Source organism: Anabrus simplex, chromosome 11 (assembly GCF_040414725.1).
Source record: "Anabrus simplex isolate iqAnaSimp1 chromosome 11, ASM4041472v1, whole genome shotgun sequence".
Taxonomy (NCBI): Eukaryota; Metazoa; Arthropoda; class Insecta; order Orthoptera; family Tettigoniidae; genus Anabrus; species Anabrus simplex.
This window is the reverse complement of record NC_090275.1, coordinates 54,210,177-54,227,492: the sequence shown is the minus strand read 5'-3', so window position 1 is coordinate 54,227,492 and position 17,316 is coordinate 54,210,177. Positions and strand designations below refer to the sequence as shown.

Sequence of the window (17,316 nt, the reverse complement as noted above, 5' to 3'; positions counted from 1 at the left end):
CGCGACTACTTCGGTTTTCTTTTGACGTAAGAGCTTCAACAATGGTGGTAAGGTGAAAGTAATTACAAATTTTGAAAGAGAAAGAAATGAAGAATTTTTTTGACGGAAAATGGCCAAAATTTCAGTCTTCCAGTGATTTAACAAACAGAAAAGGTTGAAAAGTTGAACTTATTTTTGTATTTTATATGCTTAGTCAGTGATATCTTAATAATAATAATAATAATAATAATAATAATAATAATAATAATAATAATAATGTAGTGTGGTCTCCGAAGAGTCCTTGTGCAGGTCTTTCGAGTTGACGTCGTGTAGGTGACCTGCACATCAGTGAGGATGGGGTCCTACCTATGATAATTCTAATGCTGAAGACTGCGCACACACACACACACACACACACACAGAGAGAGAGAGAGAGAGAGAGAGAGAGAGAGAGAGACTCCGAGGTATTGGAATTAACCAATGAAGCTTAAATTGCCCGACCCGGCTGCGAATCGACCCCGGGACCCACTGGACCAACGGTCAGCTTGCCAACCATTTATCCATGGGGCAGGACTATTTTTAAGGCGTACGAGAAGAAAATTTAAAGTAAGGCCTATATAGACAAAATTATAATTTTATTTTTATAGACATCTAGTTTTCACGAACGTTTCTAGTCTACATCCATACGTTTAGCTGCTAAACGAATATCTACAATTTCTTAGTGTCAGTATATGCTATTGTGAATGGCAGCGCTTTAAAGAGTTAAACGGCATAAGTGCATGAAGTAGGGTTTTCCATCGTGACCAAGATAAGGAAAGTCAAGTTGGCACGTTATACTGCAAGTCAGTTCACGTATTAAGATTATGATACTCTTTAATGGCTACTTGTCTGATAAGCAGGAGCGGAACCACTTCAAGGCTGCTGTTTCGTTACTCATCGTGTGACAAAAGACCCGCTTGCAAGACAGTAGTAGCAAGAAAGAGAATAGCAATCGTATTGTCTGAGCTACCCTGTGTGGATAATTTGATTTGACGCCAATTTAGACAGCCTGCTTGTCAATTTCTGCTGGGTGATTAGTGGTTGAATTGTAATTTTATCTGGTAAACACCAAATTGTAGACATCGGAGGAAGTGTACAGACATAAAAAATCAGGAAATGTGTAAGGCAGGGCTGTTGTCTCTCACCGTACCTTTTTAATGTATTCATTAAAGAAGCCATAACTAAGTTTAACACACATACCAAACGTAAATGGGCACCGATTTGCATATGACATAGCAATTGTAGCAGACTTCGAGAAAGAGTTATCCAAATACTGAATGTATTGTTATTAGCATTGTCAGATTCACGCATAAACATTAATATTAAGAAGACCGGGCGAGTTGGCCGTGCGCGTAGAGGCGCGCGGCTGTGAGCTTGCATCCGGGAGATAGTAGGTTCGAATCCCACTATCGGCAGCCCTGAAAATGGTTTTCCGTGGTTTCCCATTTTCACACCAGGCAAATGCTGGGGCTGTACCTTAATTAAGGCCACGGCCGCTTCCTTCCAACTCCTAGGCCTTTCCTATCTCATCGTCGCCATAAGACCTATCTGTGACGGCGCGACGTAAAGCCCCTAGCAAAAAAAAAATATATATATATTAAGAAGACCGAGGTAATAGTTGTAAGTAAACATCCTGAACGAATTCACACCAACATCAAGCTTACTGACAAGATAGTGGAACAAGTCACCAGTTTCCCTTATCTAGCAAATCTGATCACCAATGACACCAGGTGCAGCAGAGAGATAAAAAGGTGAATGGCGCTTGCCAAACAGTAATGGGAGAAATCTTTTAATCAGTGCAAATTTAGAGTTCGGAATTAGGAATAAATTTGTGATGTCTTTTCTACGGAGTGTGCTGTTGTATGGCTGAGAACCTTGGACAGTCAGAGATCGAGATTGAAAACAACTGGAAGCGTTTGAGATGTGGGTCTGGAGACGAATGCTAAGGATTCAATGGATTGACAGGAGAACAAACAGAAACGTTCTGCAAGAACTGATGCTTACGATACAAAAGAGAAGAGGAGCTAAATTCACTGGCCACATCTTGTGACATGCTAGCTTTCTTACCAAACTACTGGAAGGGAAAATCACGCGGATGAAATGCCGAGGAAGACCGAGGAAAACATTCCTTCAATACTTGGCACAGTCTTCATTATAGTTCTTATTATGAAACAAAACGAGGAGCTGAAGGCAAAAAAAAAAAATTGGTTGCATAGACAAGGCATTGCCTCTAGACACTGATGATGAACACCAAATTTGTTACCAGAGGTGTTCCAGGTGCCGGCATTGCCTGACATGCAGTACCCAATACGGTACTCTCCCCTTCAATAACCCATCTACATCTTCCAGGTAATACACGCTATCTTGGCATCTGGAGGTCAACACACTACCAGTGATCCAGACAGGGAGTTAGAAAGTGTATACATCGTTGAACTAGAAATTAATAATAATAATAATAATAATAATAATAATAATAATAATAATAATAATAATAATAATAATGGCCGACTCTTTGGCTGTATGGTCAGCGTACTGGCCTTCGGTTCAGGGGGTCCCGGGTTCAATTCCAGGCCGGCTCGGGGATTTTAACCTTCACTGATTAATTCTAATGGCCCGGGGGCTGGGCAGTTGTGCTATCCCCAAACATCTCTGCAACTCAGACACCACAAATAACACTATCCTCCACCACAATAACACGGAGTTACCTACACGTGGCAGATGCAGCCCACCCTCATCGGAGGGTCCGCCTTACAAGGGCTGCGCTCGGCTAGAAATAGCCACACGAAATAATAATAATAATAATAATAATAATAATAATAATAATAATAATAATAATAATAATAATAATAATTAGAGCCCGGACTTTTATGCAGTAATAGGTTAGAATGCAAACTTACTGAAGCGAGTTGCAAGTATAGTCTACCTTCACAACCGTTGTGATCTGGGGATTGCATAGACATTAGGGGTAAGATCCATCAAAACCCCTATAATTTATGTTACTCTTACTACGCTATGGCAGAGCGGGTGGCCGACACTTCCTACTAGCCAAATTAGTTTGCAATCTAACCTATTACTGCATAAAAATCCGGGCTTTAATAATAATAATAATAATAATAATAATAATAATAATAATAATAATAATAATAATAACCAAGTATACATTGGAGGGTCAAAAAGTGGTGTCATGATTAATTGCCTTGCCTTTGCTGATGACGTTGCGCTACTATCTAGGAATACTGACACAGCAATAGAACAGCTGAAAGTACTAAAACTACAAGCAGAAAAAGCAGGACTACAGATTTCTTTCGAGAAAACTAAATATATAACAAACATCAAAACAGCCCCTCGGTACCTGAAGACAGAACACGGTAAAATAGAAAAAGTTGATAGCTTTAAGTATTTGGGTGAAATAGTGCAATTGAAAACAAATGAAAGAGAAGCAAACAACACCAGACGGGAGAAAATGGCTGCGGCTTTTCGTAAGACATATCCTATATACAAGAAGAAAACCATCTCCAGACGAGCTAAACTAAGGCACTACAATACAGTGATTAAAACGGAATGTCTGTATGCTAGTGAATGCCTCCAAATGACAGGAAAAGCGGGACTGAGAGAAGCTGAGAAATTTGAAAGAAAGATCCTTCGCAAAATAATGGGTCCAAAGATTGTGGATGGACAGTATAGGCTGCGAGGAAGGGAAGAACTTTACCGAGACAATGAAAGGCTAACTGAGTCCATGAGAAAACGGAGACTTAAATTCTATGGGCATTTATTTAGAATGGATGAGAAGAGACTAACGAAAAGGATTTTCACAATACTAGACAGCAGACCTAAAGTGTCAGACAAATGGTTCAGGGAGGTGAGAAAGGATCTCAGACAGGTGGGACTAAATTCGGAAGACATCTCAAACCGAACAAAGTTTAGGTCAGTGATCGACAGGTTTCAGGGATTCCATGACGAACCAAAACTTAACCGTGGGTGGACGGACGAAAGAAGACAGGCTGCCAGAGAGAGGATGCTGAAGTTCTGGGCTGTGAGGAAGGCTTCCAGAAACATGTAATTGTTATCTAACGTGGTCTCTAATGGCCGTAAACGAATATATATATATATATATATATATATATATAATCCGAAGGTTCGGAGTTAAGGGATGTTAGGACTGAATTTATAAAAAATAGTAATTATTGATAGAATTGAATAAAATTTGGTTTATGGTCTCCTAATGGTGAAATAAGGCCATATACCAATTTTCAGGAAAATAGCAACAGAACTTTCTAAGAAATTAACACTTACAATTTAATTTTTTTTAAATCGATAAGCATAAAAAATGCTCCAGCTGAACAGTTACTTCAAATATCACATTGAAAACTGGTGTACAGGCACTTCAAGGTATGGAAATAATTTTAACAGAGAGAAAGTCTGCATATATAGTCCATGAGTGCGAGGAAAAAATGTGTTTTATGTGTTTATGTTTTTCTCAAATTATGCTAAAAATACCACTTTGAAGGCTACTATCTTTTAAAGTATCAACATTATAAAAAGTTCCTTCTGTTAGTATCAAGACAATACAGGTGTTAACAACCCATGAAATTCTCATGGAATTTGAAACCAAATTTTCCTAAGTAAAAGCTAGTGGATGGGGACTCAACCGGACATTTAAATGTTTCGCTAGTACTTTAAAAATGACGAAACCCGAAAAATACCACCGCCAAATGATCCGCAGGAGTCCGGCGTACAATAATATGCACAAATTGAAAAATCGATAATTTTTACTTTTTTCACCAAAAACTCAGTCCCATCCTCCCTTAACCACATTGGAAAACCTAATCCAAGAAACCCTCACAGACACCATATCAAAAGTAAAATTTGTGGGTGAAATATCTGAACCATTCATAATAAATACAGGTGTAGGGCAAGGTGTTAGTTTATCTCCACTCCTATTCAACTGTGTCCTGGAGAAAATTATTAAGAATTTGGAATGAAATATTGAAAGAACACAAGCTATCCCCAATAGCACGGGGAAGAAAGAAGAGAAGTTTTGAAATTTTCTAGCATTTGCAGATGCTTTTGCCATACTTTCAGAAAACCTGAAAAATGCTGCAATACAAAAAACAGAGGTTAAAGAATTTCTGCGGGGAAAAAACAAATGTATGACAGATATTTTAAGAAACGTTCCAGAATGTCTAAAAACACAAATTGTTCGAATAAGGAAGGTAAATAATTTCAGATATTTGGGAGAAATAATTCAATAGTCCGGCCCCGCGGTGTAGGGGGCAACGTGTCCGCCTGTCACCCGGCGGCCCCGGGTTTGATTCACCGCCGGGTCAGGGGTTTTTAATTGTAAATGATTAATATCCCTGGCGTGGGGACTGGGTGTTTGTGTCGTCCTTAACGTCCTTTCCTCACATTCAACACTTTACACTTCCGCCATTTACATAATACACGCAGGTTTCTCACATATGGTGAAAGTAGGGGCAAAAGATCTTCGTAGATCGACGCCCCAAACAAATAGCATTAAAAAGTCCACTTTAGAAGAAAGGATTCACAAGATGAAAAGAGCATACGGTATAACTAGGAATATCTACAACAAGAAGTGTTTATCTAAACACCACAAAATATTTATTTATTTATTTATTTATATTTTTATTTATTTATTTATTTATTTTTAATTATTTATATTTATTTATTTATTTATATTTATTTATTTATTTATATTTTTATTTTTATATTTATTTATTTTTATTTTTATTTTTATATTTATATATATTTATTTTTATTTTTATATTTATATATATTTATTTTTATTTATTTATTTATTTATATTTATTTATTTATTTATTTATTTATTTATTTATTTATTTATTTATTTATTTATTTATTTATTTATTTATTTATTTATTTATTTATTTATTTATTTATTTATTTATTTATTTATTTATTTATTTATTTATTTATTTATTTATTTATTTATTTATTTATTTATTTATTTATTTATTTATTTATTTATTTATTTATTTATTTATTTATTTATTTATTTATTTATTTATTTATTTATTTATTTATTTATTTATTTATTTATTTATTTATTTATTTATTTATTTATTTATTTATTTATTTATTTATTTATTTATTTATTTATTTATTTATTTATTTATTTATTTATTTATTTATTTATTTATTTATTTATTTATTTATTTATTTATTTATTTATTTATTTATTTATTTATTTATTTATTTATTTATTTATTTATTTATTTATTTATTTATTTATTTATTTATTTATTTATTTATTTATTTATTTATTTATTTATTTATTTATTTATTTATTTATTTATTTATTTATTTATTTATTTATTTATTTATTTATTTATTTATTTATTTATTTATTTATTTATTTATTTATTTATTTATTTATTTATTTATTTATTTATTTATTTATTTATTTATTTATTTATTTATTTATTTATTTATTTATTTATTTATTTATTTATTTATTTATTTATTTATTTATTTATTTATTTATTTATTTATTTATTTATTTATTTATTTATTTATTTATTTATTTATTTATTTATTTATTTATTTATTTATTTATTTATTTATTTATTTATTTATTTATTTATTTATTTATTTATTTATTTATTTATTTATTTATTTATTTATTTATTTATTTATTTATTTATTTATTTATTTATTTATTTATTTATTTATTTATTTATTTATTTATTTATTTATTTATTTATTTATTTATTTATTTATTTATTTATTTATTTATTTATTTATTTATTTATTTATTTATTTATTTATTTATTTATTTATTTATTTATTTATTTATTTATTTATTTATTTATTTATTTATTTATTTATTTATTTATTTATTTATTTATTTATTTATTTATTTATTTATTTATTTATTTATTTATTTATTTATTTATTTATTTATTTATTTAACCAGGCATTGTCTTGCATTCATGTTACCCACTTATAGCATCAATAGTTGGTTTTAAGTTACAGCGTTTGAGCAAAAACATTAACACATGCTGTACTATTCTTACGAAATTGTAAGTATCGCTTTCATTTTAAGAGGTTAATTCATTTGTTTAAACGTATAAAGAAATGGTATAATGTATAATGTTTTATGTAACTAGGGCGTAGCGATCTAAAAATTTCCTACTGTTTATTATTTATTTAACTTATTGCTAGTACAGTACACAGTGTTATAAGTAACATGAAATATTCAAGACTTGAAGAAAAAAAGAAAGGAAACATAAACACTAAACAATCAGCTAAACTCATGGAGACTTCATAAATTTAAATCTAAATTGTCCAACCTCTGAATAGTCTTTTTTGTAGCCCATACAAAATCTTCTAATGGCTCTAAGTATGATCTCCTTGGGCATTCAGTGACGATATGCCGGATGGTCGTTTTTCCTCCCCGCAGTCACACATTTTATGTATATTCTAATTCTTCCTCTTTTTCCCGCAATTCCACAACCGCTCCCATTATTTTCTCATCCAGGGCAAGTTTCTCTCAAGCTGGCAACACTGTTAAGGGGAGTCACGACTGAAATTTTGCAACTTCTACAGTTTTCCACTTATCAAGACAAAATTTAAACCACAAGCTCATATTAATAAGATATAGCCCCACACAAAATTTGGAAGTGATTAGTTAATTAGTTACCAAGTTTTTGACAAATAATTGGTATATGTTGAATGGAAAATGCTCCTTGAGGCATAGTGTTCATTTTTTTGGGCTATAGTTTGGCTGATTTGTCAAAAATATTCATATATTTAAGAACAACTCGGGTTTTCCTGTCTGGTATAAACTATCGGAGATATCATAATTGTTTTCAATTTTTCATGAATTATTCAATGGGCAAAAATGTAAGGTACTATTCAGCTGATAATAAAATGAACAACTACTTTTAATTTCTGAACATATTCAAACATTCTCTGAAAAATTCAGGTGAATCCGATGTGAAATCTGTCGCAAGGGGCATTTTATGTATGACAGATAGCTGAAAAAGTTTCAAATTTTAAAAAAAGCAATTGGAAAGTTTTAAGAAGTTTGCTTACTTTAAAACTGCTCTGAACTGTAAATTTCTCCCACAGATATCTCCATCCCCTTTTACGCGGGTTAACCGCGATTTTACTTATCCGGGAAGTCTTAACCCTACATTATCCTGGTTAATCGAGAATTGAGTGCATGTACAATGTTCCTTTCATATTTTTATAAAACAGAATTAAAACGAAATTTTTGACCTGTTGTAATTTATTTGTTTTCTTCTGTTTACAGGAAAAACCGCCATTGTCAGAAGATACACAGAGGGTAAGTAACTAATTTTATATATTATAAAGATGATACTAATGGACATTCAATAAGACTTCTTTTCGCGAAATGTTTACTGTGAGAATTCGCTGCAAGCGTCTTTTTCGACTGAACGAGAAAGGCTTAAGGTCATAACTGCTTGGCGTTTCATGTGATCGAGAAACATTTCCTCAAACAACTGTTATAAAAATGCTCGTCTGATTACTTTCTGAGAGTTCTTCGATTGCTAGATAACAAAAAAAGTTTATAGCAACAACATTTTCCATAGCATAAAACACCGTAAACGACCAACGTCTGCTGCTTCAGATTGCTCTTCTGATCATCTGTTACATCTTCATCATTGAGCCAAATTCCGTCCCCGCACCTAATTTCGCCCCCGTAGGGATTTCCAGTTTGCAGGGTTGGTACATAGTGTTTAGTCACGCGCGCATGCGTAGTCTCATCCCGTTGTCTTGTGAGAGTTGGTTCCGTGCACCACGTTTAGTTTCCGTGCACAAGGAGGATTCATTTTTCACGCTGAGCTGAGTTAGTGCAGCATTCAGATTAAGAGCCCGTTATTTCTAGAGTGAGCTCTGATATGTGTATGAAATACTGAACTGCATTTCAATGGTGTGGTGTAGTTCTTGGCGTGTGATCGCTACAGTGAGGCGGTTGGCGTGAATTACTATAGCGGTCATTGTAATAAATCAGAGAATATTCCCAATTTCGCCCCCTTTCACTTTATTTGTTATTTATGAAGCTTATTATTATTCTCAGAAGGGAAAACGCAAGCAGTGGGATAAGGAGGCTATGATAAAGGCTATTAAGACAGCGAGGGACAAGATAATAGGTTATGAAGGTGCCAAGTAAAGCGTTTAATATCCTACGAGCAACGCTGAAAGACTATGTTGAAAAGAATACTAAGGAAACATTTTTCATAAATGGCCTTCGAGTAATTCATTATAGGGAAAGTGTTTGGTAAGGTTAGAGATGGAAAATGTATTAAAATTAATAGTACTTTTCAAAAATTTACTGGGGGACGAAATTACGAACACATTATGGGTAGTTTCGTTTTTGCAGTGTTTGTTTGTGTCAAATATTGACTACCTTGTGTAATAACGGTTTCATTGTAACTTGCCCGTAAGTGGACAATATATTCAGTAATATACGAGTATATACCAATTTCTAGCCTTTCCATGATATTCTTGAATTTTTCAAGTCCAAATTTGCTCTAAGGGGACGAAATATGGGCCCCCTACCTTACATATCCGTTGCTCTTCCCAATCTGTATTCGCTACCACTTGAAGCAGCACTTAACTACCGTCGATGGCGGCTGGAGATAGAACGCCTGTCACTAGCAAGAAAGTTACGCGAGCACTGGCGCCATTGTTTATTTTTTATTTTTTATTTTTTGCCCAGGAGGAAAGAGAACGAGCAGCAGAATTGATTTACCAACACATGTAATGTGTAGTTCAAGGGCAAGAAGGAAAATACAGAAAGCTACAGAAAATACGTGTTGCTTGGGTCAAAATAACCCATACGCCAGTCATCGCGGGTTAACAGAACATGGAAGCTTCGTGTTTATACTGGCCAATATTTCGATTCAAACATAGTGGTGTTCTGTAAAAGTTATTGTACCACTCTTGAGGTTTCTTTTTTCATTCGGGACGAAGCCCACTCAGCCAGTGAATTATGTAAGAAAGGGATTTCTATTTATTTATTTATTTATTTATTTATTTATTTATTTATTTATTTATTTATCGGATACAGGAGAAATGGATTCATCTTCTCGTCATAAGGCCCTTTATCACTTCTACCGGTACACGTGAGTACGCCATGGAGCAGAATGAGGTAGGAGTGGTACAATTCTGGTAGGGTAAGATCGATGCTATATAGGTGAAGGTTTTAGATTCGCAATCCGATATCAGAAAGAAATACATATAACTCAAGGAAGGCAGCTTGGTCACTTTTGTGGAAGTTTGACGAAAGAATAGGTGGTAATTGGTATCCCAATGACAATCCATTTTGTAGTAGACAAATAGTGCGAACAAAGTGGTGCGGACATCCAAAGAGTATGTGATTAAGATTAGCAACTGTATCAGCTGAACATGAACAGAAGGGAGATCGTACTTGAATTTTGTGCAGGTGCCGAGAGGAACAACCATGATGAAATTTCATTCACTCTTGAGTTGACGTAAACAACACCATATATGCGTCATAGTTAACTTCATGCGTTCAATGTCCGAACATAAATCCCTAGTAATCATGAACTGCATATGAACCGACCCCTTCTATGCCTTTGCTTGTCCTTTGCAGTGAACGGGAAAAACAGGAGATAATGTTCTCATTTGTAGTTTCTGGTTCAATACGACTAGAGCACACATTAACAAGCAATGTTGAAACAAGGTCACGATAAGGAAAGAGGGTCGTTGGCCTATACATACAGAATCTCTCCCTTCGAAAATACGGAACTGTTAGGATTACCATTATCCAAGTACACAAAGCAAACACGAAATGAGATACAGAATCCGTTTACGCAACCGATGACAAAACTGTCGATGGCTGGAATCTATTGAAAAGTGCTTCTGATCGGGGTGGGGAGGATAAATACTGTATTTAAAGATCATACCTAGGAATCGCAGATGTCCCAAGTTTGATAGGAAAGTAACGAATTTTAGACCCTTGTCCAATGTATGTCTTTCAGAAACCCGATGTGTGCCGCATTTTAATGATTTTTTGACTCTATGGTTGACAGTGGTGGTAGTCATGACTTTTGCGTTAAAAAGGAAATACAGCTAGTTAATCATCATCTTTGAACAAATTAACACTTTGAAGACGATGTCACCCCATGTGGGGTGACGGACCCTCATATAAAATATAGTATGTCACCCCTCATGGGGTGACACGCCAGTGTGTCCAGGCCTCTCAACTTTAGGCTGTTGCACAAAACTAGCACTACCATTCGCTGTTGTATTGCATTGCTTGTTCACGTAAGGTGTTCATAGAGTGCAGCTCAGTGCCCATTCCTTTCTCAGCACGCTGTGCATTGCGCAACAGACAGTGGAATTTCTCTGACATTTGGTGACATACGCAACCATCAGAATTCAATTATTAATGGCGAGGAAAATAATGTGGATTGGAGTCTATTGTTGCTTTATTCTTACATACTGGTTGAGATCCTCACTACACAAACTACTGTCCAATTCTGACTCGGAAAAGGTGGCATCACATGCACTCATATGAAATTGTAAACCGTGGCTACGTGTGAATAAAAATGTTTCTGCAAATCTGAGAATGTTCCCCAGTAATTGTCACTGGCTGGTGATTTGGTTGAATCATCGCCGGATGCAGCACCGGAATCTTTGGTAGTGTCCTCACTACACAAACTACTGTCGAATTCTGACTCGGGAAAGGTGGCATCACATTGGAAATCATATATGTCAACATCTCTTGATTCAACACTCGAACCCTTTTCAAATTGTTCTTCTATCTCTCTATCGGTAATCATGGCTTACTCAACCCAGAAACACATAACATGAATGAAATTCTTGTCACAAAACTGTAAATTACAAGGAACTCGTTGAAAGGCGCGTAAATCAACAGCTCACAACATAGAGCACAGTGTTCCACAACAACAAAGATAAAAAGGCCGTCACCCCTGTAGGGGTGACATGCGCTTTCTCTGTTGCATAGTCAACCTAATAACCATATGTCACCCCAGTGGGGGAGGGGGCACAAAAATAGTAATTTTGAACATAAAATATGTCTACGAATATATGTCTACGAATGAAATTACGAACATCCGTAGCCCACAACAGCCTGAAAAATGTTTACCACGAAAAAAGCAAATGTACACGTCGACGCTAAAGTGTTAAATGGAAACACAAATTAAAATAAAATAAACATGTTTTTAACGGAGGAATTTGAATATAAATATTAAGAAGACAATAATGATCTTATTAAGCGGAAAAGAACACTTCAAGTCTATATGCTCTTGATAAATCCACTCTCACCCACAAAGCTAATGACTACACTCAGCAGTATATTCTCTCATCGGCTAGTATGAGTTCGAGTGTCTTCTGCAGACCGCGGATTCGTCTTAGGCCAGACAGATCCGCGCACTTTGTGAGGATGTGAGCCACGGTGAATTCGATACCTGGAGTTCTTCCCTCCTTTGGAGGTAACAGTGCGCACATCTTGCATGACTTAGCCTACACGAAACTATGGCCTCTCACCGTGAAGACCGAAAAGAGGACCACCACCCGCCAATAGTATTTTCAGCTTGTTGGGAGTTCGACTTTTAGCAAATCCAGAAGGCGCCGTCCGTGACATTAGTCACTAATGTTTGAATCTCTCGCCCAAGATTCAATGACACTGATGTAGAATACAGTAATTAAGTAACAGAGCAGAGTTATCTAGCTTGCTTGTCGTGGTCATTACTACAACAAGATGTGACCTACAGTTTATGATAAACTAAAGATGTTTTCAAGTAAGGAAAATACAGTGTCTGATTAAAAAGAGTATGTTTAACGCTATGTGGATTGCAAGAAACTGTTTTGGGAAGAAAATAAGTTGATAGCCAATTACAGTTTACTTCAAAGGAATTTGCATTTCTTTGAAACGAATTGTGTTTCCTGTCCTGTTTTGTTTCCAAGTATAGGGATGAGGGTTGATTTCCCTCCCTTACAATGTTGCATATTCTTCCCCGTGTGAGTTAACCGTGACCCGTACTTCTAACAGCGAAAAATGATTCACAAATGCTTATTTTTCGGTGTTGTATAGTATTTTTAATTATCATTCTGAAGTGTATCTCTAAATTATGAACTTCAATTTTATCACATGGAAGCAAGCCAGGTGTTTAATGACGAGTAGAAGTTAGGATGCAAATGGATGTATTTACAGTATTAGAGAGTTAATTTTCCTTAGAAATAACCCAGTCCTATCTACTGATATTGATTCTACCAAACCAAACCAAACCAAACCCTATGGCAATACAGCCCTTGAAGGACCTTGGCCTACCAAGCGACCGCTGCTCAGCCCAAAGACTTGCAGATTACGAGGTGTCGTGTGGTCAGCACGACGAAACCTCTCGGTCGTTATTCTTGGCTTTCTAGACCGGGGCCGCTATCTCACCGTCAGATAGCTCCTCAATTCTAATCACGTAGGCTGAGTGGACCTCGAAGCAGCCCTCAGGTCCAGGTTAAAATCCCTGACCTGGCCGGGAATCGAACCCGGGGCCTCCCTACACCACGAGGCCGGCATTGATTCTACAGGGTGGAGAAAATAAAACTGGCCGGAATAAATGTATAAGGCTGACGCGGATTGACCCTTTTTAATGAACGGAAGAACTGCTCATCACAGGAAATGCTGGAAACCGTGGTTTCGATGCACTAATTGGTTGCTGTCACATGTCTGCACGTGCGCTTTTCCCGAATACTTCGCGGTGTCGTTACGTGCGAGTGAGGAGCAGACGTGTTTAGTGGCCAGTTGAATGCAACACAAAATGGTGCTCACGATAAAACAGCGCGTGTTCTTTGTCGAGTGTTATGCGAAGCACGATTCGTGGAAAACCTGCGCCAAACTGGAGTTTAAGACTGGAAGAATTTTGGCAAAACTTCCAGCAAAGTCTGCAATGCAAAACTTAGTGGCAAAATGGCGAGAAACGGGCTCTGTAACAAATATAAACCGTAACTCTCCGAAAAGAGCTCAAAGACCAGAGAACATTGCTCGAGTGAATGAAAGCCTGGAATGAAGTCCGACGAAATCTCAACGCCGTTTATCAGTGCAAGTGGGAATTGAGAGATAGTCGTGTCGAAACATCAAAAAGGACCTGTACTGTGTGGAGATGAGAAGAATGCAAGCATGAGGAATGTGGCCTGCAAGCACGAACTTCCTGTTCTGTCCAGACAGATGGGCTCTTATCTGCTCTTATCTGCTGCACGAAAACATTGACTCACACTTTGCAGTTTGCTGGATTACAACTGACAAGAGCGAATAGCTGCCAGTAGAAAATAATATAAAGTCGCCTGGGTAGTAGTGGAGTTGCTATGGTAACCATTGCGTCACTGACTCTGCTGGTGAAAACCCCTTCCCCCCGTGCCTCACCAGGCATGTGCATTCTTCTGGTCTCCCAACAAAAATACATGCGTTAGTGTCCAGTTCTGCCTTTGGTTTCTTCAGATGACACCAATTCCATCATCTTCTGTGATGTTCATTAACAAGGGTCAATCCTATTGTAAATATTTTCCGGGCCAGTTTTTTTTGCCCACTTTTCCCACGCTTGAGGGGTCGCACATGTGGATTTGACCCTGTTTTACGACCGAATGCCCTTCCTGACGCCAACCCTATATGGAGGAATGTAGTCACCATTGCGTATTTCTGTGGTGGTTGGTAGTGTAGTGTGTTGTCTGAATATGAAGAGGAGAGTGTTGGAACAAACACAAACGCCCAGTCCCCAGGCCAGAAGAATTAATCAGAGGCGATTAAATTCGCCGACCCGGCCGAGAATCGAACCCGCGACCCTCTGAACCGAAGACCAGTACGCTGACCATTCAGCCAGTGAGTCAGACTTCGCCCACTCTGTATATTGGTGGCGAGAATAAGAAAAAATCCCACCGAGCTCGATAGCTGCAGTTACTTAAGTGTCAGTATCCAGTATCAGGGAGATAGCGGGTTCGAACCCCACTGTCGGCAGCCCAGAAGATGGTTTTCCGTTATTTTCCGTTTTCACACCAGGCAAATGCTCGGGCTGTATCTTAAGACCAAGGCCGCTTCATTCCCACTACTATCCCTTTTCTGTCCCATCGTCGCCGTAAGACCTATCGGTGTCGGTGCGACGTAAAGCAACTTCCGATTATGTCTGTTAGCTTAATTAAATTCTTCACAAACTGAATGACCGAAATAAATCAAACTATTTAGTCTACTTTTTTCATGTTATAACTGATCGTTTGTAATTCTGAAATTAGCCTTAAAGAAGAATTTGTTTCCTAATACTTGTAATAAGTTGAATGTCGAAAGTTAAAATAATGTAAGGCCTGACAACAGGGAGAGGACCTGGCACTTGCCTTCTGTTAACTGGAGGGGTGGAGATTGACGGCAGAGCTTTTCTCCAACAAACGGTGAGTAACCGAACAATAGTAAGTTAGAGGGGACATCTGCTGAAATTGTCACTTTGAATCTTTCTTTTTTAATCCATTTATCCTCCAGGGTTGGTTTTACCCTCCGACTCAGCGGGGGATCCTACCTCTACTGCCCCAAGGGCAGTGTCCTGGAGCGTGAGACATGGGTCGGGGAGGAGGACCAGTACCTCACCCAGGCCGCCTCATGGGCCTTGCGGAGGAACGGAAAGATTGGGAGGGATAGAAAGGAAGGGGGAAGGAAACGGCCGTGGCTTTAAGTTCGGTACCATCCCGCATTTGCCTGGAAGAGAAGTGGGAAACCACGGAAAACCACTTAGAAGATGACTGAGGAAGGAGCCGAACCCCTCTCTACTCAGTTGACCTCCCGAGACTGTGTGGACCCCGTTCCAGCCCTCGTACCACTTTTCAAATTTCGTGGCAGAGCCGGGAATCAAACCCGGACCTCCGGGGATGGCAGCTAATGACACTAACCACTGCACCACAGAGGCGTGGGAAAGAATGCGACTGTGGAGCACTCTCTTATTTTCCATTGCGAGTGCTGTTTGGACAAAAGAGCAAACTCGTATGGACATAGACACGCTAAACATAATTTCACTAACAAGTGCGCGGATTTTTCATTATCTCTTCAAAAAATCGTTAGAATTTTTTGTCGCAGATTCATGGCTCTCCAGAATATAGTTCGCAGTCTTCGCAGTGTCTCATCGACTTAAATGAACATTTTCTTTGAACTTACTTGTGGCGAGCGCAGAATATGGGTAGCTGGGGAACAAGTATATCAGTGTGACACGCTTCTTTGTTGGTATCGCTGTGAAAATTTTCGATCACGAAATACTCCTGCTCCGTTGCAGCTTCCTAGGCCTTCTAACCTTTGAGAATTTTTTCGTTCATTTCTTTTTTCAACAATTCCCCCCCCCCCCCCCCCAGTGATTTTTATTACAAACTGTCCAGTAGGTTTTAAAAAAATGGCATATCCTATGGCTTTTAGTGTCGAGAGTATCTGAGGACAAGGTCGACTCGCCAGATGCAGGTCTTTTGATTTGACTCCCGTGGGCGACCTGCGAGTTCTGACGAGGAGGAAATGATTATGAAGAAGGCACATACATCCAGCCCCCGTGCCGGCGGAATTAAATTTAATCTACCTTAAGGCCACGACCACCACCTTCCCAGTCGTAACTCCCATCCTTCTGTCGCCGCCATAAACCTCTGTGTTAGTGCGATGTTCAATCCCTAACAGACAAGAAAACAAAGATTCATACTTTTTTTTGCCCCACCGATCCCACGCTACAACTACAGACCTGGACTGGTCCGGAGTTTTGTCGCTTTCTTGACAAGGACTTTATCAACAAGAAAAAAATACTAAACCCACTACTCTGGTTAGCATATTAGCGTCCCAATAGGGGCGAAGTCGCCTGTTATGTTCAATAAATGTATGTATGTATGTATGTATATATATGTATATTAGCGTCCCACTCAGTTTCCGTTGGTCAGATTCCAGTTTTGCCGTGGGGTATTTAAGTCCGTGAATATTGAAGAGACGTTCAACAAATCTCGGGAATACAAGTGAGAAGAGAAGAATAGAGAGTTAAAATCCAAGGAGCGACCATCCTTGATAGTATTTCTCTATAGTTCCAGTGCGAAGACTTGGGTGATACCTGACTGTCCAGCCCCTGTAGCTTCCCTCCCAAAACTAACGTCCTTATTATTACGAACATCCCAGCCATCTAAGTTATTACACAATACTTCACACGTACTAAATAACTAGGACTGTTCGCAGAACTTTACATTAAATAAAAAAGCACAGCTTATAGCAAATTTGTAAGTTTTCTTCTATTCACTAGAAGGTAGACGTCG

General features: G+C 37.4%; 1 protein-coding gene across 2 annotated transcripts in view; it reads left to right on the top strand.

Annotated features, from left to right (window-relative positions):
- LOC136883579 (ras-related protein Rab-32) overlaps positions 1 to 17,316 on the top strand; it is a 333,780-nt gene that overhangs the window by 48,702 nt on the left and 267,762 nt on the right. For both annotated transcript variants that reach the window (XM_067155976.2, XM_068229568.1), the window contains exon 2: positions 8,315 to 8,347. In XM_067155976.2, the coding sequence (XP_067012077.1) occupies positions 8,315 to 8,347 (33 nt within the window). The remainder of the gene's footprint in view (positions 1 to 8,314; positions 8,348 to 17,316) is intronic.